We start from the raw sequence: 20,670 nt of genomic DNA, 5'->3' as shown, positions 1-20,670 counted from the left end.
GAAGAAAGAACAAAGAGAGGAAAAAAAAAAGGCAGCACAGGCAAAGGGGTATATGTTTTCAAATGACGTTTAACAATAGAGAACTAATAAACTGGAGAAACATAGGAAAAATGTTCCAGAATGCTGCAGAAGACAGAAAGAAGAACCCAACCTAAAACTCCAGTTAACAACCCATCTCCCAGAGTTATTCTTTTTATGGTGCTGTGTCTTAAGATCCTGTCAGTGCTAGAACGATATTCCAGAACTTCTGAATATGAGAACAAAGGCCTTGAGCCCAAGAGAACCAAGATTTTACCTTCCCACTTCAGGTCCAGGACGACGGGCCTCATCTGTCATGCCAGAAAAGACAGAAGAGCAAATTCTACAGCCTGCAAAGCACAGGAGGCATCAGGTACCCCACAGGCCAGTGGCTGCATGTTTTTAATGTGCAAAATGCACCATGAGTATTAATATAAATCACAGTACGGTGACATTCTTTTATTACCAGTAATGGCTATTAAAATCAGTAGTTAAGCAGATACTGATCTTCCTGTGAGAGACAAAAAAACAAGAGAGAAACCAAAGAAATTGATTACTAAGTGAAAGCCTACATCAGTTGCTCACATGCAGATTCAACTGTTCCTGGTGCTGAATTCAGCTACCCGAATACCCAAAATTAAAGGTATTGATCAAAAAGATCTCTGGCTTGACCTACCTTAGGAGAAATCTTTTATATTTTACAAAACATCAAAATATTAATTGACAAAACATAAAAATCTAATATCTAATACTGCACAGTACGGACCAAACCATGATCTCTGGGCTACTGATCTGCAGGACTGTAAGTTTACAGCTGGGAAGGACAGAAGGATCTGTTGTCAGCTAAAGTTCTGTAATAAAGACATCAAACCCCTCAAATTCTCTTGGGCCCTCAGACATACTGGCTTAAATCATTTGGAAATTATTGATAAAATAATCAAATATGTAGGTACTGACGTGAGCTATGCAAGGACACAAACGGCATGACTCCTTAACTATTATTAATACGTTATTATCTTCAATTCACAATTTCCTGGTATTTAAATAACTGTTGATCTAAAGAAGTCTTGGGGGGTGGGGATGGGAAGCAGACTTCTGCTTCCTTTATCATTGGCATTTTAACCAAGAGCTTGCCTTGCACTGTCAATAATGGACTTGTACTTACCAAGAGTGTAACAGCCAAATCTCTGGTAGGACACAAATGTGCACTTCTTGTTGACAAAGCCTTGTCACAACATACCAAAGCTGTGTCACTTCCAGGTTACAAAGGCTCAGGAAGATGAATGTTATTCTAAAACTAAGCGAATGTTTAGTTCCCTTTGTTATCCCTTTTCAAAGCAACTCAGAAAATTAATGCCTCTTGTACAACCAGTTCATACCATGGCAGTAAGAAGAGTTGGCACCTCTATGTAGGTGAGACTGTTCTGAACCTCCACGCTCATTACAAATAGGCACGTGTCTTCTTTCAAATTAAGATTTAGGGCCTCTAATTCAGTCCCTTAGTCTATAAATAGTATATAGAGCTCAATACTGATCAAGAAGAAAAGTCAGCTGAATCCACAAATGGATTCTTGAGAAAAAAAATAAGAATATTCCTATGCCCTGTAGAAATATGTCCGTAATTACATTAAAAAGCGTAATTCAACATAATTTCGCAAGTCATTTCCCTGTAAATCTTTATTTCAGGACAGAGCTGTAAACTCTGAAACTATGTAAGGACAGATTAATGGCTAAGAACTCTCCTGTCCAATTTTTTTTTTTTTTTTTTACTCTTTATTCGGGATCAGCATTAAGTCAGCCACATCAGAATTTGAAAGTAATCAGTTTCTTCTTCTTCTGCAAATTTGCTTTTGCTAATAACCAGTAAAATAAAAAGAGATAAAGTGGAAAAACAGTAAACTAGCAAAATTGTCACTTATAAATTTGAATCTACGCAACCTGGAAGGAAAGAGACTTTTAATGAAGGAATGCATAGACTGCTGAGACCCCTCATTAAACTTGACCATGAAGATGCAGTCACAGCTCCTATCAGCGAGCTAGCACTATCAGTCATCGCTATCTCCAGTTCAGTACTACATAAATAAGGTTTACTGGTTGAAGTGTTAAAGCTACCGTATCAAATCCTGCTCTCTGAACTCACTTTGGGACTCTCACTGATTTCAACTAATTTCTTACAGAATATGAGGACAAAGCATCAAATGCCCTTTAGCCTTGCTTACATGAGGATACGAATTGGAAGCAACTCCTCATGTTGCGCATTGGCAGATCATTAACGATGATTACCTGGAACTGAAACTGTCCTTGAAAACATTTAATATGCTTATTTCTGCCCTTGGCCTTAACACATTAAAAAAAACCCAAAAACCCACAACCCTCCATTTTCCCATCTTCTCACAGAACCAAGAAGCACCTGCAGATACCACAGAGAATAAGTAATTGTAATTGTTGCTGTAATTGCACCTTAATCTACTGTCCTGGTCTCTACCACCTTGAAAGCTCCTGTTTTTTCCTCTCTTCCCCATGTCTCATAGCAAAATAAGCTGTTCAGAGCATGTGCCAATCTTTTAGCAGAAATAAAAATATTCCATTATTGTAGTATATCATTTATGACGTCCTCTTCCTACACAAAGATCAAGCTGCAAAGAGCACTTGATCACACAGGAGAAAAAATCATGCTGTGACCTCAGTGGTATGCTTGCTTCTATAGCTGTTTGTAACTTGTCTCCAAATTGCTTTACTTTACCCACAATACTCTTCTAAACAGGGAATAATAAAGAACACATTAACACATCAGCAAGCGTGAGTAACAAGTTTTTTAATTGAATGAGCAATGCTGATGACATTCAACCTTAGCTGCTAATTTTAGAGTTGAAATTTAAGAGGCCCTTTATGCATTCTTTCTTAAATGAGATGTATTATGCACACAATAATACACAAATGAACTATAGAGATGTTGATTATATTTTGAAAGAAAATTTTCAGCTGCAGGAACGTAAACAAATTTTCCTATTCCTTCTTTGTCAGGGCTGCAGCAGTATGTCTAATCTACATTTTAGTATTATTTATGCAAACAGTGCCATAGCTACTAATGCACTTGTGAAAGATAAAGGCAGTGCCCGATTAGAAAAAAAGGTATGTCCTCTTCCACGCTGGTGAAGTAGCTGTCACGACCAGCACCGTCAGTCCAAGGGAATTGCAAGCCACAGCTAGCCTGCTGTTTGCTTTGTTTAAAATGTAGGCTGCAGTAAGAATTTAGGTTGATAGTAACACCAGCAAGCAGACGTTACTCTCCAGTAACCCAAAAACAGGAAAGAAGAGGGAGCATCCTCATTCCTTCAGTTTAGTTGCCTACACATTAGAAAGCTTGTCCTTAAGCTCATCATATAGCCAAACGTAGAGGGAGTCTAGAGCACTCTTAGGGGCCACGTTAGAGCACCTAAATTAAGGCCTTGCTGAGAACAACCCTCGCCCTTGACCAGCACGCACGCTTTACCTCTGGGAGAAACAGCAGACACCGGCGGCTGCACGGCACCTCTTAGCACGGCCCAGCCAGCAACACCGCCCTCCGCCCCGCACGTCCCCAGCCAGCCCTCTCGCTGAGGGACGAGACGAGCCGAGACAGCAGGCTGCCAGGGCGCCCCGTGCCCCCCCGGAGGCACCACCCTCCCCTCGCTGCCGAGGCGCACCTGACGGGCGGCGCGGAAACCCGGCCGATTACCGCAGGCGCTTGCCCTCGAGCCCTTTGCTCCGCAGGGCCGGCTGCCCGGCCAGCGAAGAAAGGGCACCCCGGGACGCTCCCGCAGAGCCAGCCACCGGCACGGGGACAAGTAGGGAACGAGGACCGGGGCAGCCCCCGACACCGGGCCGCCGCCGCCGCCCTCAGGCGATCAGCGCTCCCCCCCGGCTCCCCCGCCACCGCAGGGGCGCATGCGCACGCCACCTCCTCCCGCCGACCCGGCACCGCCCCCTGGAAACGCTCTCGCGGGCGCCGCGCGGTGACGTCACGCGGTAATGGCGGCGCCGGCAAGCGCACGAGGCGGGCGGCGGCCTTAGCGGTGGCGGCTGTCGGTGGCCCCGCGGTCGCTGTTTGTTCCTGTCTGTCCTGGGGCCGCAGAGCGCGGTAAGCGCTGAGGGGAGCCCCTCGCCCCGGGGCTGCAGGTCGGGGGGGCCCCTCGGGCCTGCCGCGGATCCCGGCAGGTGCCCGGAGCTCGCGTGTGCGGCAGCGGAGGCCGCGCCGGGCCATGCCGGGCCTTCGGCGGGTGGTACCCGGGGTAGGCAGGGGCGGGAGCGCTTCGCGGCCTGCGGGGACTTATTCCGGCGATTTTAGTTGTATCCCCGGAGCTGTTACACGAGCGAGGCTGTAGGCCTGGCCTGCTGTAGTCACACTTAAGGCCGTTCATATTATTTGCCCCAAAGGAAAAGAATTATGCCTTGCCTTCCCGTGTGTTTGAATTCATGAACGTAATCCTCATTGTTTTGATCTGATGCCCTGCTTTTTTACCCCCCAGTTTCTTTTTAGGTAAAAATGAAGACCAAAAAAGGAGGGAGATTTAAATCTTCCTTTAAATTGAAACAAAAAGGCATTGAAGTAATAGGAAAATGGAAAACTGTGCAAATCGACCCCAATCTATTTGCTGATGAGGAGTTTGGAGATATAGTGTGCTTGGAGGAACTTACAGAGTACAAACTAGTAAGTTCTACCAAAGTGGGGAAAGTAAAAGAGAAGAAGAGAAAGGCTGAGAGTGTTTCAGAAAAAGGCAATGGGGAGGAGGAAGAACCCGTCGTCCCTCCCAAAAAGAAAAAGAAAAACAAAGATTTGAGAAGCAAAACAGATAAAAGCAATGATCCTAATGCAACAGAAATGGATGTGTTGGTTGATAAAGAGGCAAAGTGCAATGAAATAATCGAAGCAGCAAATTGTGAGGACCATGGACATGTGGCTGAGAGCACTTCAAGCACAAAAGATGCTCCAAAGAAAAAGAAGGTAGCTAAAAATAAGGCTTCTCAAGCTCAAGAAGCTCTTCCACCAGTAACTACTTCTAAAAAAGTTAAAAACTGGACAACAGAAGTTTTATCTGCCTCAACTGATCACAAAGCTGATGTGTCTGCATGGAAAGACCTGTTTGTACCTGAACCAGTGTTGCGAGCCTTAAGCTACCTGGGGTTTAGCGCTCCAACTCCTATTCAAGCCTTAGCCTTGCCTTCTGCCATCCGGGATAATATGGATGTTCTTGGTGCTGCAGAAACAGGTACAAATCTGTTAAACTGGTTGTATATGCTGGGAGCTTCACATCTCCCCTCTTTAAGTGCAGCTTATTGTTACGAGTTTTTACATGTAGCAGAAGAAGCACTTATATTAGGAGAAGAGCTGGTATCTTCTGCGTATCCAATATATTAGTAGTGATTCATTGTGAAGTATTAAAACTTTGTAACTTACAAACGCAGGATGTTCCATCTTTACAAAGTACAATGTGCAAAGCTTTGAAGTCTCAATGAGTTTTTATGCTTTTGACAGAAGTCTCTTTTTCTGTTGTTTCTCAAATTGTTTCCTAGTTTGGGAACTGTAAGGCAATACACTGCAAAGGGCAGAATTGTTGAAACAAACAGAGTCATGTTCCAACAGCCTAACTTCTGTGGATGTCCCCATGCCAAGGCAAAGCAGAGAACTAGGTTCCTCTGAAGGTGATTCAGTACTAGCTTGGAGTGGCAAATAAATACTAGGCACAGTGTTAGGCATTGTGAATATGGCCTAGGCCTTTATCATAGCAAAACAGGCCCACCCTGTGCCCTGTCTCTGGGCTTGGCCTGTACGTTGTCACCAGCCCTTCTCACTGCTTGTGCTTAAAGTATTACATTGATCCATTAACTGGAGAGGTACAGTCTCTTGTCCAGCTTGTGATCAGCTCATGCCTTTGTCTTTGAGCATTGCTAGCCTTTGTGAAATTTGTTATAGCTTCTTTTTCACTTAAACAATGCTGTGAAGTCTCAGAGCATTACTTTCCCTCTAACTTTTTTGCTGCTCATACCTTTGAAGTTTTGTCTTCTTTAGTAGTGTAACATTTTTTTCCCCATAAAAACTAAAAATAGGAAGCACAGTTGGAAGCTGTGTTGGTTTAAAGGCTTCTTTTGCATTCTTTTCTTCTGTTCCAGTTGCCTTATCTCACTGCTTGTCTTGTAAAGCCATTTACTGCTTTCAAACATGAAAGTATAGTAACTAATAAGATACGCAGTCATTTGCATTTTTATTTTAATTAGAAGCTAGGCTGGTGCTATTAGCTTTAATAAGATTAGAAAACCCTTCAGGGAGTGTTTTCGAAAATGGAACTGAAAATTTACATGGTGTTTTTGTGCTGCAAAAATGTGCCATTTTGGCAGTGCTGGAAAGCAAATCCCTCTCTAGCTGCAGAATAGAAAGCATGGTTGGTAGCAGGTTGTGTTGTTGCTGTCTAATTTTGCATAACCTTGAGGTAGTAGGACTGCGTTTTGCTCATTTATTTTCTTCTTCCATGAAAGAAAGCCAGGTTCTCTCCAGAGAGCCTAGTGGGTCATCGGTGTTCCTGCAGAAACTTGTGAGAAGATATGGACAATTGTCTGTTAGGAAGTGCTGCAGCTGGGAGAGGCTGAAACTCTCCAGTTCTTTATTCTACATCCTACAGCTTCCCTTAGCATTGGGCCTGAGGGAGGAAGGTGACAGGTGAAACAGCTATTCATCTTCCCTTTTTGGTGGCAACATAGGGGAGAATGGCAAGATTTTGATACGGCGGTAGATCCCTGTGGAGATCAGATGCAGGAAATGTCAAGGCTTGTTGTTTTTGCGGTGGATCTAACCAGTTCTGTTCATTACCATGTAGAACTAGTGAAGTTTTTGGTTAAGGAACCAAATTTTATCTCTGTAAAATCTTACAATCTAAAACCGTTTAAAAGAGCATGAATTAGCCAGAGCTGTAGTATCTGAGGGTACCAAGATATACTTTTCTCCTGGTTTTGCAGGCCTGGCTATGGTATGTGATCTGTGTGTTGTGAAGATAACGTGCCCTGTGAGGTGATTATTTGTTTAATTTGTGGGTGAATCTAGTACCTGCAGAATAGTCCTGATTATCACAGCCATAATCTAGCTGGGTGTATTACTGACATTTGCACCAGCCAAATTGTGTTACATTTAATTGAAGATCAGCAGTGTTCTTCACCTTAAAAGCAGATGTTCTGGTAATACAGAATCTTACTGTATAAGTGCTCTGCAAATGCAGATTGTAAACATTTTCTGCTTCAAGTGCAGAAGTCAGAAGAGACCTCCCAGACATGCAGAATGGTGGGGGAGTGGGTGCGAGGAGACTTTGCAGCAGTATTGGTCAGGATACTGGGCTTAGCTGTTTATTAACTAATATTAAGGTTCTTCCCTAAACAGGCAAAATTCCGTGTTGCTGAATTTGGCAAACCATTTGTGATACAGACAAACGGTGCTCAAGGAATGGAGATGAGATTTCCAGAGGACTGCTTCCCAGCAGTGGCCTGTTACAAGAATGGTGTAATAGTGTCTTGTGCTCTGGATGCTGCTTTTGTGATCAATGAACTGATATTTATGAGAATCTTAGCTGGGGTGGATGTGCTACCAGGCTTCTCCTAACGTTTTTATTAGTGACAGATAGTTCAGAAGGGAGTATGTGGCAGGGATGTGACTTGCGGTTTGGTACAGTGAACCCCTGAAATTAAAGTTAGGGGAGCATTTTTGTATTTGACAGCCCCCTTCTCTCCAAAGTGGATTGTCTGTTTTAAATCAGATTTATGTGTTTTGATTATAAAAATGTGAGCTGGTGATAGATCAGGAAATTAGATGGTGGAGTATTTCAAAATACAGTTTCTTAGAAAGTCATAAACACAGTACTGTAAATTGAAGATGGAAGCGAATCCTTCAAATACATTCCAGTTTGTCCTTGGCCTCATTTGCTATTCCTTTATTTGGACAACATTGATCAGAACTGTCAATTAGGGCATGGTATTCTCCTTACGGGCATACAGTTCTTTAAAAATATCTTGGCTGCAACTGCAGCTTTTAAAAACCAGTTTCAGAACAAATGAATCTGCCTGACCTGCTAGAGATTGGAAAAATACCTGTTCCCCAGGAAGTATGCTGTTGGTGACCTCAAGGAGATGTATAAAGGGAACAGGAGAAAAGATGCTATTGCTGCAAGTTTCTGGTCTTCTAAAGATCAAGAGTTTGTGTCTGTTACAACTGTATGTGTTAAGAAAAGTGTGTGATTGGCTGTTGCTTTTCTCATCTTTTCAAATAAATGACTTGTCAGTCTGTATTATTATTCTTGTTTGGTTTTTTAGGAAGCGGCAAAACGCTTGCATTTGCAATTCCAATGATTCACTCTGTGCTGCAGTGGCAAAAATCAAATAGCTCAACAACCAGAAATGACAGTGTTTCTAAAGAGTCCCATCAGCATCATGATGAAACAAGATGGGAAAATGAGGATGAAGCAGAAAAACTGGCCCATCAGCAGGTTGAAGATAGTGGAGATGAAGATGATGCATCTTTCACAACAGGCTGTGTGAAGGTGCTGGAAAATTTTGAATTTGATTCTGGTGACGAGACACATACTGTTGGCTCCCATAAAAAGAGACCTCTTTTAGGACTGGTCCTTACTCCCACAAGAGAATTAGCTGTACAAGTAAAACACCACATCGATGCAGTTGCAAAGTTTACAGGTATGTAGACCCCACAGGCCATGTCCCAGATTACGCTGGGTTTGGATCTTGGCATTGGTGTTGAGCCAGAATGTGTGCCACAGTTTCTTCCGCATCATAAAATTGGGGTGGCTTTTGAAGGGTTAGGGTTTGTAGTCACTAATATTTGTGAAATGCATTAAGATTCTTCAGTGAGATGCATGTGGAAGTAAACAGTTAACGTGGGATATTTTGCTTTAAAATGTTTCTTCCTTCAAATAGCTATTGACTCATGCTTTAGCAACGCAGAATCAGTACTAGATACCCAGCCACAGCTAACTTTGTCCTGGTTTTGGATGATGTAGGTTGTATATGGAAAATAATTTCATTATATATATTTTTTTTTTTAATAATTTCCTTTTTTGACAGATATATCAATCTATATAGATAATAGATATATCTATGTATATCATTTTGCTCTATCTATCAAAAAAAGAAATTATGGCCATAAATTTTAAGGGTAGAAGGCGTTGCTGGATTGTCTGACTTACCTCTTACAGCAGTCAGGCCACAGCATATTGCTGGGTAACATGCCTGATGAAAGCAATTCCATCCTGTTCCTTTCTCTTCCAAACCAGGGGTCAGCACATCTGTTAAGTGAATGATTGAGGATGTGAAACTGTTCAAAATGGGAGAATTGGGAAACAACTTCCCACTTCTCCAATAGTAGTAATTGTTTATTTATTAAAGAGGATATGTAGCACAGTGAACTGCTTTCAAGCACATCTTCCTTTGCTGTCTATACGTCCTGCTGTGCTCATCAGTCTATAGCTGATTACAAGGCTAATTTTAACTCCTAGCCTGAAATAATCAATTTATGTCAGTACAGTTCTGATAGGAGCAGTGCTATTTGTGTGTAAAAAATCTGCTGCCCAAGTGATGTATAGTTGCTGCAGCAGAAGAGAAAATACATTTTGAGGTGGGCTGGTTTTATTGTCTCAAACTCACTTTGAAAAAAACCCCCACCTGGAAGCATGGGGTTCCACAAGTAGTAGGGAAGAAAGATCTGTGGTAGCTTGGATACTTGCACAGTAGCATGGAGTTTGTCATAGGCCAGTGTATTCTTTGAAGAAGTAGAGTGAAGTAAGCCATGTGTGGAGTCTGTGCTTCCAAAGCTAAACTCTTTTTAGTATCTGAGCAAATTGCTTAAAGCTAACTTAGAGTCACTGCGTTACTGTGCAGTCCAGAGAATCATTGATTGGGAGGGAGCATTCTTGTTAGGATTATTCCATAGCAAATGAGCAGTTATTAGCAAGGCAAGCATTTCACAGTCTTATTTTTGGAGGGGCCCGCTGGTTATTCGTAACAGGAAAATGCTTGTTCATGCAGATATAATTGACAAAACATGAGATTCTGAAGTATGGGTAAACAAAGCTAACAGCTATGGAGGACATAAATGATTCTTCCTGCATTTGGAAGACAGGTGCACTAAAAGAAAGACTGCTTTATTTTTGGCGTCTAACTACAGTGAGGATTTTTCTGTAAAATTGAGGGCGTTGCTGTGTGCTCAGTGTTGTATAAAACCCCTGAAGTTTCCTGGCCAAAATGCTTGCTGCAAGTTGCAGTATAGACTTTTTAAAATACTTCTTTGAGTGGAGGTATGTAAAGACATTCACTGATAAATTAGTGAGATTAAAAACTATTATTTGTATGTTCTAGGTATTAAGACTGCAATTCTAGTTGGAGGCATGGCTGCACAGAAGCAAGAACGTGTACTGAATCGAAAGCCAGAAATTGTAATTGCAACCCCAGGCCGTCTGTGGGAGTTAGTTAAAGAGAGACACCCACATCTCTCAAATCTTCGGCAGCTCAGGTAAAGGTGCCTTTTAGACTAACTGCTGGATACTGAACTAGGCATCACTGCATACAGATTATGTTTACTAACTGATTAAATAATTTAGACTATGTAAGATCACTTATTTCTTTGCCAGAGTGTTTTATTGAAATGCACAGTGGTTATATTGATGGAAGGAAATGTCAAGTAAAGCCAATAGCAAAAACCTCATTTTTCCTTTAGAAATCTGATTTTTCAGAAAGAAAAGTGGAAGGCTGCTGTAGCTACCCCGGCATACCTGTGTTCCTTTGGGTTTTATATGCAGAACTTCCCTTATGTGTTTCGCAGGAAAAGTTCTTTTGAAGTGTATCAGATTTGTATTTATCTGCACAAGTGTATTTTTACTGTGTGTTTTCTATTTGACAGGTGCCTTGTGATTGATGAAGCAGACCGAATGGTTGAGAAAGGTCACTTCTTAGAGCTGTCTCAGTTGCTGGAAATTTTAAATGATTCACAGTATAATCCTCAACGACAGACTTTTGTTTTTTCTGCCACTTTGACTTTAGTCCATCAGACTCCCACAAGAGTTTTACAAAAAAAGAATGCTAAAAAGATGGACAAGAAGACCAAACTAGAATTGTTAATGGAAAAAGTAGGAATAAAGGGCAAACCCAAAGTGATAGACTTAACAAGGAAAGAGGCTACTGTTGAGACTCTGACAGAAACCAGAATCCACTGTAACACAAACGAGAAGGACTATTATCTCTATTACTTTCTTCTCCAGTATCCAGGAAGAACCATGGTCTTTGCAAACAGCATAGACTGTGTAAAACGCCTCAGTTCTCTCCTCACAATCTTAAATTGCGATCCTCTTCCTTTGCATGCCAACATGCACCAAAAGCAAAGGCTGAAAAACCTGGAAAGGTTTGCTGAGCGGGACAGGTGAGTTGATTTTCTACTTCCAGCAGAGAAGAAAAGAAATCATGTAAAGGATAGTGGGGAGAGGAAACAGCTCTGTTAGAGTAGGAGCAGGTTGGGGGAGTCAGCTGGGGATGCAAGTCCCCTGTTCATGAGCCCAGGTTATTAACGATTAAGGGTGAGGTTTCACAGGATGGTTGAGGTGATGAACTGGAGCGAGTTCAGTGGAAGGCTACCAAGATGGTCAAGAAGCACTTGCTCTGCAAGGAGAGAGGCTGAAGGCACTGGGTTTATATCACCTGGGAAAAAGACTTTGTGGGGACCTAATGGCAGCCCTCCGATATCTTAGAAGAAGGTTATCCAGAAGGTGGAGCCAGGCTCTTCACAGTGCTGCTTGGTAGGGATAATGGGTGCAAGTTGAAACGAGAGATTCAGGCTGGATATAAGAAAGAGCTTTTTCTCTGTGAGGACAGTCAGGCATTGGAACAGGCTGCTCGTTCTTGAAGGTTTTTGAGGCTCGATTGGATAAAGCCCTGAGCAACCTGGTCCAACCTTATAGCTAATCCTGCTTTGAGGAGGAGGTTGGACTAGAGACGTCCTGAGGTCCCTTGGAGCCTGAATTATCCTGTGGTCTGGCAGCTCATTGCTGCTGAAAGAGCTGTCATTTGCCCCATTTTCAGCCATATGCTTTTACAACCATCCTGCACACCTCTCTGCCCCTGTGCCCTGGCTCTACAGCTCATTTGATTCTTCTGTAAGTTGGTTCATCTCACTAAGCCATCAGAAAACTAACCACTTTTTGCTGGGTTAGGGTTTTGTGGGTTTCATTAGATGAATCAGCTTCCTGAGGGTCAAGGTATCCTAGAGCAATGCAAGAGAAGGGGCAGTTGTGCCTTTCAGGAGCAGTGGGCAGTCAGGTTTACCCAGGCAGGCCTGTCCTGCCATTTTAAGAGTTACTGTTTTGCTGCTGGCTTTGGGATGGCTTTTGGGAGGAGGTTGGTGGTCTCAGTACTTCCATAATCCAGAAGGCTCGCAGTTTAGTCCTGCTGTGAAGTGCTGCGTGCTGTCTGACTGTGTGGGAATTTGTACCTTGGTAATAGGCAGGGAAAACAGAGGTTGAATTGCCATGATAGATCTGCACTATCCCTTGGCAAAATGTAGTATCGATAACATTGGCCTAGGCCAGACGGGGCATTTTCAGAGACTGTAGATTTTGAATGCAAGAAGAAATCTATGAGACCATCTATCACAGCCTCCTGCAGATTGCAAACCGTAGAATTTTCTCTGTTTACTTCTGCTTTGAACCTTGTAGCAATAAAGTATGCAGTCAGATGCCATAAAATCTTAACAGATTCGTGTTACCTACAAGTAATTCGTTTCAGTTGCTGGGAGGTTTTTTTAAAATGAATTGTTCCATGCCCTAGGGAGACTTTTGTCTCTGTAGTAGACTGTTTATAGAAAAGAATGACTTCTTTGAGTAGTTCTTCATTTCTAGGGGTAAGGAGAAATACTAATTGTCAGAACAGAATCCCTCCCCTTTATATTTCTAGCTTTTAATTTACTGAGAGAACTTATTTGAGTGCAACTTGGTAGAAGATATTTCAGCCCAAAAAGCTGTTAATTAAATCTATAATGTTAATAATGTGATTTTTCTCAACTGGTGAAACTTGTAATAACCTTTCTGTCCTGCCAAAAGATCAACTGTGTTGTTAATGGTATGATCATATCAAGCTAAAGATATTTTTAAACCCAGCCTGGGCAGAGCAGTGAGAAATGTAATGAAGGGGAGCATAGCCCCCTGCCAAGTGGTTGGATTAGGTCATTGAATAGCGATTTGTGCTAGCGTTCCTGTGAATTAGGAGAGAATAAAAGCATAGGAAAACAGGATCCAGTGAGGTAGTGAATTTCTTTATTGGAAACAGAATAGACCTGCTGAAGGTAACATTTGCATTTTTTCTTTTAAGAATTGCTGTTTCAAGACTGCCTCTGATGTAATATTGGGTATCGTTTTCTGTAAGGGCAAACAAATAGCATATTTTCAGCAGATGATATAGTACAAATCTGTTCCTTAAATTGCTGTGGTAGAATTCTAGGTCACTGTATTTTATGTTCCTTGCCAGATGGTTTACTCTTCAATTTTATGTTCATTAAATGTTATCACTTTCTCAGCTGTGTCCTCCTGACAACAGATGTTGCAGCTCGTGGTCTTGATATTCCCAACGTGCAGCATGTCATCCACTATCAGGTTAAATATTTTTCATGTTTTTGCTTTTACTGTTTTGGTTTTGAAATAAGCTTTTGCTGATCCAAACCCTGAACGTGATAAAGCTGTGCTTCTCAGTCCTGTGTATAGTATAGTCCCAAGTATAGAGATTTAATCATTATTAATTTAACTGCCCTGTAGTGCTTTGTACTTAAGGATCTCATTGCTGCAGTGACTGACTGTGGTAGGTAGCAGCACTTCATGAATGTGTGATTATATATGAGAAATGACATAACAGATATGATTCTCCTTGCTTTTTGCTTAATTTTGATATCCAAAGTTGTCACATGACTCAGCCCTATAACTCTTCTCTGAGGACGCATACAGTTTTTTCTGGCTTTGCAAATGAAATGGCAGAGGGTCAGAAGTTAGGAGAGACTCACAAAAGATTGTGCAAGGAAGAATACTGGACTAGAGAACAAAAAGTGTCTCCAGACATTATCTTTTACTTTACCTTCAGCTGTGTTACATGCAATGTACCATGTGTATATAAAAAACAATATTCTCTGGCAACCTCTTGGCCAAAGCATGACAGGTTGCTGCTAGCTTTCCGTGGCCGGCTTCATGTTTTTTCCGAATATTTGCAGGTTCCTCGTACTTCTGAGTTGTACGTACACAGAAGTGGCAGAACAGCCCGAGCTGCCAACGAAGGCCTTAGCCTATTGCTTATCGGCCCTGATGACTTGATCAATTTTAGGAAAATCTATAAAACATTGGAGAAGAGTGAAGAGCTGCCATTTTTCCCAGTTGAAACCAAGTGCATGACTTCTGTCAAGGTAAAGAAACAACAATCTCTTTACAGCTCGAGTAGTTGCTTCCTTACTTACATTACTGCATTACTCATCACATTCTTTCCACGTTTCAGATGAAATTTACTCTTCGGGATGTGGATTTGAAAAGGAAGTTAATCACACGTTATCTTTTTTTAAGCAATATTTGTGATTTCTCCTCAATAACTGGCCCAAGAAAGGTGTTCAAACATAAACATCACTTTTTTCTTGCATGTTGTTATGTAGAGCTGCTCATGACTGGATTCCCAAAAACAGTACAGGGAAGCGAGTATGTTTTGTGGCTGGGGAGCTGGGATGGCTCTGTTAAGTACGTTGTTTAAAGCCTCTTGTGTTAGGAACAGACGAGAACAGTAGCAGGTCCAGGGATCTTCAGTGGTCTTCATCTGCCTCTTCTCAGTTGAAATAATGAGTTGTCTGCTTTTCTAAAAGTTCCTATACTGTGAGTCCATGGCTGCCACTGAACCCTGTCAAACCAGGTATGTTTCCTTTTTCTAGGTTATTGCCCATTTTAAGGAGAATTCAGTCATTCACTAACTCACAAGATGGGTACGATTTACAAAACAATATAGTTTAGAAAGCATCTAGTCACCACAGATTTTCTACTTCTTGAACAAGAGGCCATTTGATGTCTCAGCATTCTCTTAACAGTTTGGGTGACATCAGGCATGTACAAATGGGACATATTTAAATACTGCATTTAAAAGGAATCCAGCTGGGGTTGGAGTGTCTGAATATTGCACAGTCATTGAGAACAGGAGAAAAACGCAAACAGATAATGCAACAGATATCTTCCTTAAGGTATTCTGGTTCATGTTTATCCAGTTGGCTTGGACTGAGCCCAGTATCTACCCCAGCAGCAACAGCGGTATCCTCACCTTGCGAATAATCTCAGCAAGTTTCAAAGCCCAGGCTTGCTGCAGATGGGGTATTTAGTGTGAATCTTTCAGGAGATGCAGCTTTCTGAAAGAGGAAGAAAATCAAAGAAATGCTTCCACAGACTCATTTTTCTCCTCTTGGTAGTAACAAAGAGAATTTTTTTTTTCTTTTCTTCCATCTTTCCCCCGCCTCCCTCCACCCACCAAATGTTTCTGGTTACTGAAAGAAATCTGTTGTTTTCAGACTGTTTCTTCAGAGGTCCCTCTGTGTTTCTTGATGAGTAGTTCTTGGCTCTTACCATGCTCTGTCAATTAACGGGCAAATAAATATTGTTTCCACACGTAAATTTTCCTGCCACCATCTCACGATCTTCTCTCCTATCCATAATAGTGCTCCTCTCCCCAGAAAAGATGTCTTTGTAATTGTAACTACAGGACTCCAGCCTCCTAGGCCCTTCATATAGTCAGGTCTCATTTACACTTTGCCCTGGGCTTAATCACAAAGCCATTGTAGTTGGGACTAATAGTGCTCCTGGTTCTTAAGTCTGTCCCTTTGGCACGCTCCTTCCCTGGTTCTGCATGCCTTTATTGAAGTTCAGGAAAAGTCTGAAGGTATTTCACACTTTAGAGGAATAGAATTGGTGAACCAGGGTAGAGGAGAGACCAAAAGAGGAGTCAAGTTTTACAAAGATGGAAAAAACTATTTAAAATTTCTTGTAATGATCTAAGGAGAAGTGACTGACTTGTTTTATTAGTCAACTGCAAGTTTAATTTCCTCTCTTTTTGCGTTTTAATTATCCTGGCAGTTCTGGCTGATGCTCTTAGTGTGTAGCACCAGACTATTCCATTGGGGTGGTCAGGGTGTCCTGCCCAGGATTTTTTTTGTGCAACCACAGGCACATTCCAAACAGCAGAACTTGCTGCTGGGTTGATTATTATTTACTGTTAGTGCAGATTTTCTTTCCATAATGAATTAGGTATTTAAGATAGCTTGGCCCAGCTGAAAGGCTATGGGTTGGGTTAGGTTTGCTGGACATCTTTGTTCCATGTGTGTGCAGCTGGGAAGAACTACAGGACATTTTGTCCTGTGCCTAAACAAGATCAGGTGCATTTCTGAAAACATGAGTAGCTCCTTCCATATGGCCTGCAGGAGCTTACTACTTCAGAGTGGGAAGAAGCTAGCAGCTGCCCCTTATTGCTGAGACTAGTAACTTTAAGATCCAGCTGTACTATGTAAATATGTAACTTGGAAATGATTGGTATCTGAATCATGATTTGTCCTTGATGTCTCTCAAGTGTTTGTAGTGATTCGTTTAAAGATTGAGGAGTTAACATTCAGGCATGTTTAGTAGTTGAGATGTTTTAGAAGTTAGATGCTATCATGGATCTGAAGAAGGAAAACACTTTAGCAAATGATGACGTCTTTATTATGTGGGGCATCTGCTGGGACAGCAGTAGGGAACAAAAGTGTCTCTGCACCTCAGTTGCATTGTAATGCATGCTCTCAAACACTGATTCTGCTGAAGTGCCCCACGTTTAAAGCTGATGATAATGTCTACAATGTACTTTTGTTGCAGGAGCGGATGAATTTGGCGCGGCAGATTGAGAAGGCAGAATTTTTCAACAGTCGAGCAAAGCAACACAACTCCTGGCTCCAGCAAGCTGCAGAGGCTCTTGAGATTGATCTTGATGATGACATGTTTATGGGCAAGTAGAAATATTTGTTTATGGGTATACTCAGTTGGTCCCATAGCACTGGTGTCCAGAAGAAGCCCCACCGTGGCAGAGGAACTCTTAAAACTTGCAGGGCAGAAGGGGAAGGAAAGGAGTGTCATTACTTAGTACGTGGTGTTGCTGGTGTTTTCAGGATGATTGTGCAGTAGATAGTGCTGGAGCTGAGGAACTGAGGTATGACAATTCCGGCAAGTCACAGACAAGTCCACGTGTCGTAGGACAAGAACTGTTTAGCTTCTGGCAAACATTTTAGGGTAATCTAACAGCCCAGTATGTCCTGCTTGAGTCTTGTCCCCTCTGTGTCAAAGAAAAAGCAGTTTCTCCACTTCGGCTTATCTCTCCCACCCCCCTGTAGTCAGGCAGCAGGACAGGAGCCTGACAGCTCTGTGTGGGAACACCCAGGAAACACTAGCAAACACCAAAAATTATGTGAGCCTTATGTAGGTTGAGTTGTGTGGACTAAATGGCCAATACTTACATTCAAGTTGCGGAGGTTTTTGGTGGTGTGTTAGAAGTAAATAATTTCTTACATTTTTAAAATTAAATGTTCTGCAGCCTGCACCTGAGAGAATGTGTACAGCTGTGCAATTACAGGTGCCTGTTAGTTCAGTGCCATGAAGCTTTGCACTGCTTAGATGCACTGTAAAATGCCACATTGTGTTCAAATTTTAGGAGCTGAAAGTATGATTTCCTACCAGTTCTTTGAGGGCATGCTGAATAGCAGTGCTGCCTGGGTCACTTCAGCTTAAGATGTCTCTAACCTGTTAGCTGCTAAATATGCAGATGCCTTAATTTTTAAGCACGTTCAGATTAATTTTTTTCCTTCCTTTATTCATGGCTGGACTAGCTTGTTCTCAACCACTTTGCAAACAAGCACTAAACGTCTCTGTCCAAACAGAGGAGCGCTCTCAGATAATTAGCACTCTGCTGTCTTGTTTTGACATAATCTGAGTATGCAGTGCTTTCAAATGAGTTTCGAAACAGCACATCCAGTCCAAGTAAGTTGTGGCTCTCGAGTGAAGCACTTTGTAATTGCCACCTAGAATCTTGCCAGATTCATGCTTTAAAATGCATTCAGTCTCCGATTGTTCTGTAGCTTGTTGGAGACCAATTAAAATCTCAGTCATTCCTCCCATAAATGAAATGCCTCTTATTCTGTTACAAAGGATTTAGTAATGTCCTTTCAATTTACATTACAGCAACCTTGATTTCATTTATTCTCTCCATTTCAGGCCTCTGACCATATTAACTATCTCCAGTCTTTTCTATGCCCTTCTTCTATGTTATTAAATCTGAGCACCTCATTGTTTTTTATGTATAAGGAGGAAAGGGCTTCCTGTTTTACATGCGCTGAAATGAGGCATGCATAAAGTAATGAAATTCACAGAAGAAGCTTCTGCCTGAGCTAGAAGCCCTGGGTTAATACCTTATCTTCTGGGCTCCCTTTCCTTTTGTTCCCGAGTCTGTTCTGGATTGAGAGCCACCTGAATGATTTAGGAGAATGATACCTGGGGTATAGTTACTCAGTAGTCAGGATTCTTCTTGATCTTGTTACCTTGTGGATAGCCTGGGTGATCTGAAAGTGTCACAGATGACTGGAAGACTGTATGGGAGTTGTGTGACCTTGTTATAGAGAGAAAGATGAGATTAGCATCTGCCCCTAGCACTACAAAAGCCTGGTGAAAGAGGTCAATGCAAGTTCTTCTCTTGTAACATTCTGTATCTTTTGATTTCTGCCCCAAGGAAGAAAAGCTAGTGAGCAAGAAGAAAGCCAGAAGCAAAAGATGCTGAAGGGGATGAAAAAACAACTAAAACATATGTTGTCCCAGCCACTGTTTAAAGTCCTTATGAAAACCAAGTACCCAACACAGTCTGGAAAACTACTCCTGCCTCAGACAGCAGTGGGTATTTCAGAATCTGCTCTGGGTACCGTGTCCAAACAAGCAGCCAAGAAGAAGAAATCAATAAAATTAAATTAGATAACTAAGCAAGATCACTCAGTGCGACAAAAGCAAGGACAATCGTATCAAGGCTGTCAGTGCTTATGAAGGAACTCAGCTAGAAGACACGTAGTATCAGAGGATGTTGCCTGTGTCTTGGTTGTGCAGGCACAAAGCAAAATGTTTGCTCTGTTAACGTGCAGTTAGTTACTGTTGAATCTTGTCTTGGATCTTGTTTCCTCACGTTCTTACTTATTTTTTCTTACTCTGTATTAATAGAAGTTAATTAGTTTTGAAATAGTTCTGTTTATTACTTCTTTTTGTGTGATGGGTAAAAGTTACTGGGTAAAATTCACTGTGGGCATACTCTAATGATAAAACTTGATTTGAATTTTTATGTCCTTAAAGGAAAGGGGAAGGTAGGCTGTATACAGTCTTAGTACAATCTGAGCTGGTGACAACAGGAGGTTTGGCTTTTACTGCAGCCAGTTCAGTGAGAAAGGCAGCAATTACAGGTAGTGTTACCAGCAGGTCTACAATTCTGGTTATGGAAATCTCTCCCAATTTTCTTTCTCCTTTCTGTTCTCCACTGGGTCTGATTCCCTTAGTCCTGTGTTAATATGTTTTAGAATGTGCAAAAAAAGTAAAGGTGGCAATGGGCTAGGACTGACCTTTGGAGATGTGTAGATTTTTGAAGAATAAGTGTTGCTACTCAGTGTTTTCTTAATTAATATTTGGAGTTAAGTTTGTATTTGAAAACGTGTTAGAACCATGACCTTTGCTTTAATGGAAAAGATTATGATGTTGTGAAATGTCACTTTTGAAGAGTGCTTCCTGATAGTTATGCTTTTAAATCATTTTAACCTGACCTGGACAAATAATTTTTAAAACTATTGTTAAAAATATGTCAGAAAAATATATTTTGAATTTTTGTTAAATTATATCTGCTATAAAACCCAAAGCCTGCATCTGTTTTCAATCACTTGAGATTTCTAAATACCTCATAGCTGATGCCGTTTGCACTTAGCATGCAAGGAGAAGGGAAAAGCACCCAAAAGGTAAGACATAGCAGTGGGATCTGTAGTGGTGGGAGCACAGGGAGCCTTCACCTGCCAGCTCTAGATCAGGCTGAGGTTTTGTGTCTCATACAGTATAGAACCAGTGTCACTGCCGTGATAGGAGGCATCAGTTTACTCAGCTAGTCAAAGAGAAATTTGTCTATGGAGTTGAGTGCCCCCTCCAACCACGTGCTGGTTGTGTGAGAATAGCAAACTCTTTGCTCTTTTATCTATGTAAGTAATTGAAGGGCCCCCCCTACTCCCCTATCTCTGGAGGGCTTTTCTCTTGCTTCCTTGCATTACTGAAGAAGAGCTGTGACAATTTAATCGTAAGCATACAGAGCTTATCAATTATGTATGAAGCTTTCCTTGCAACGCACTGTTTGTCTCATGCCCTTCGGAGGAGAGGGGGGAAGTTTTGGGGAGGAAGAGATGGTAAGGTTCTGTTTCCACACCCATGTGAGAAGGTGACACATCTTTGGAGTTAATGTGACATCTGAAAAATAAAAACAAGAATTTAAAGAAAGTTCCTTGCAAGGAAAGCTGAAAAAAACTGAGCAAAGGCAAGAATG

The 20,670-nt window shown here is 41.7% G+C and overlaps 2 protein-coding genes across 8 annotated transcripts in view; one reads left to right on the top strand and one right to left on the bottom strand.

Annotated features, from left to right (window-relative positions):
• The window catches only part of PPP4R4 (protein phosphatase 4 regulatory subunit 4), a 90,034-nt gene extending 86,127 nt beyond the window's left edge, over positions 1-3,907 (bottom strand). Inside the window, exons 1-3 of one of the 7 annotated variants that reach the window (XM_076345353.1) lie at positions 3,705-3,907; positions 1,184-1,315; positions 296-529 (exon numbers count right to left, since the gene is read on the bottom strand). The gene's annotated coding sequence lies outside the window, so the exon portion shown is untranslated. Of the gene's footprint in view, positions 1-295; positions 530-1,183; positions 1,316-3,511; positions 3,598-3,704 lie in introns of those variants that run through there. The other 6 variants (XM_076345355.1, XM_076345352.1, XM_076345351.1 and 3 more) reach the window with 6 other exon arrangements.
• A 111-nt stretch (positions 3,908-4,018) lies between these two features.
• Positions 4,019-19,995, top strand: DDX24 (DEAD-box helicase 24). Its single transcript, XM_076345348.1, has 9 exons — positions 4,019-4,138; positions 4,527-5,267; positions 8,350-8,727; positions 10,405-10,558; positions 10,946-11,461; positions 13,607-13,682; positions 14,288-14,476; positions 16,944-17,073; positions 18,844-19,995. The coding sequence occupies exons 2-9, from the start codon at positions 4,544-4,546 to the stop codon at positions 19,077-19,079; spliced, it is 2,403 nt and encodes an 800-aa protein (XP_076201463.1). The 5' UTR covers positions 4,019-4,138; positions 4,527-4,543; the 3' UTR covers positions 19,080-19,995.
• Positions 19,996-20,670: the final 675 nt, after the last annotated feature.

Source organism: Aptenodytes patagonicus, chromosome 7, assembly GCF_965638725.1.
Source record: "Aptenodytes patagonicus chromosome 7, bAptPat1.pri.cur, whole genome shotgun sequence".
NCBI lineage: Eukaryota > Metazoa > Chordata > Aves > Sphenisciformes > Spheniscidae > Aptenodytes > Aptenodytes patagonicus.
This window is presented reverse-complemented; position numbering and strand designations above follow the sequence as displayed.

What these genes read in the sequence shown, in the direction of transcription:
- DDX24 (XM_076345348.1), top strand. Translation starts at nt 4,544, where the DNA reads ATGAAGACCAAAAAAGGAGGGAGATTTAAATCTTCCTTTAAATTGAAA. An exon ending in TGCAGTTGCAAAGTTTACAG is followed by an intron (nt 8,728 to 10,404) that starts GTATGTAGACCC and finishes TGTATGTTCTAG; the next exon opens with GTATTAAGACTGCAATTCTA. An exon ending in AGTGCATGACTTCTGTCAAG is followed by an intron (nt 14,477 to 16,943) that starts GTAAAGAAACAA and finishes CTTTTGTTGCAG; the next exon opens with GAGCGGATGAATTTGGCGCG.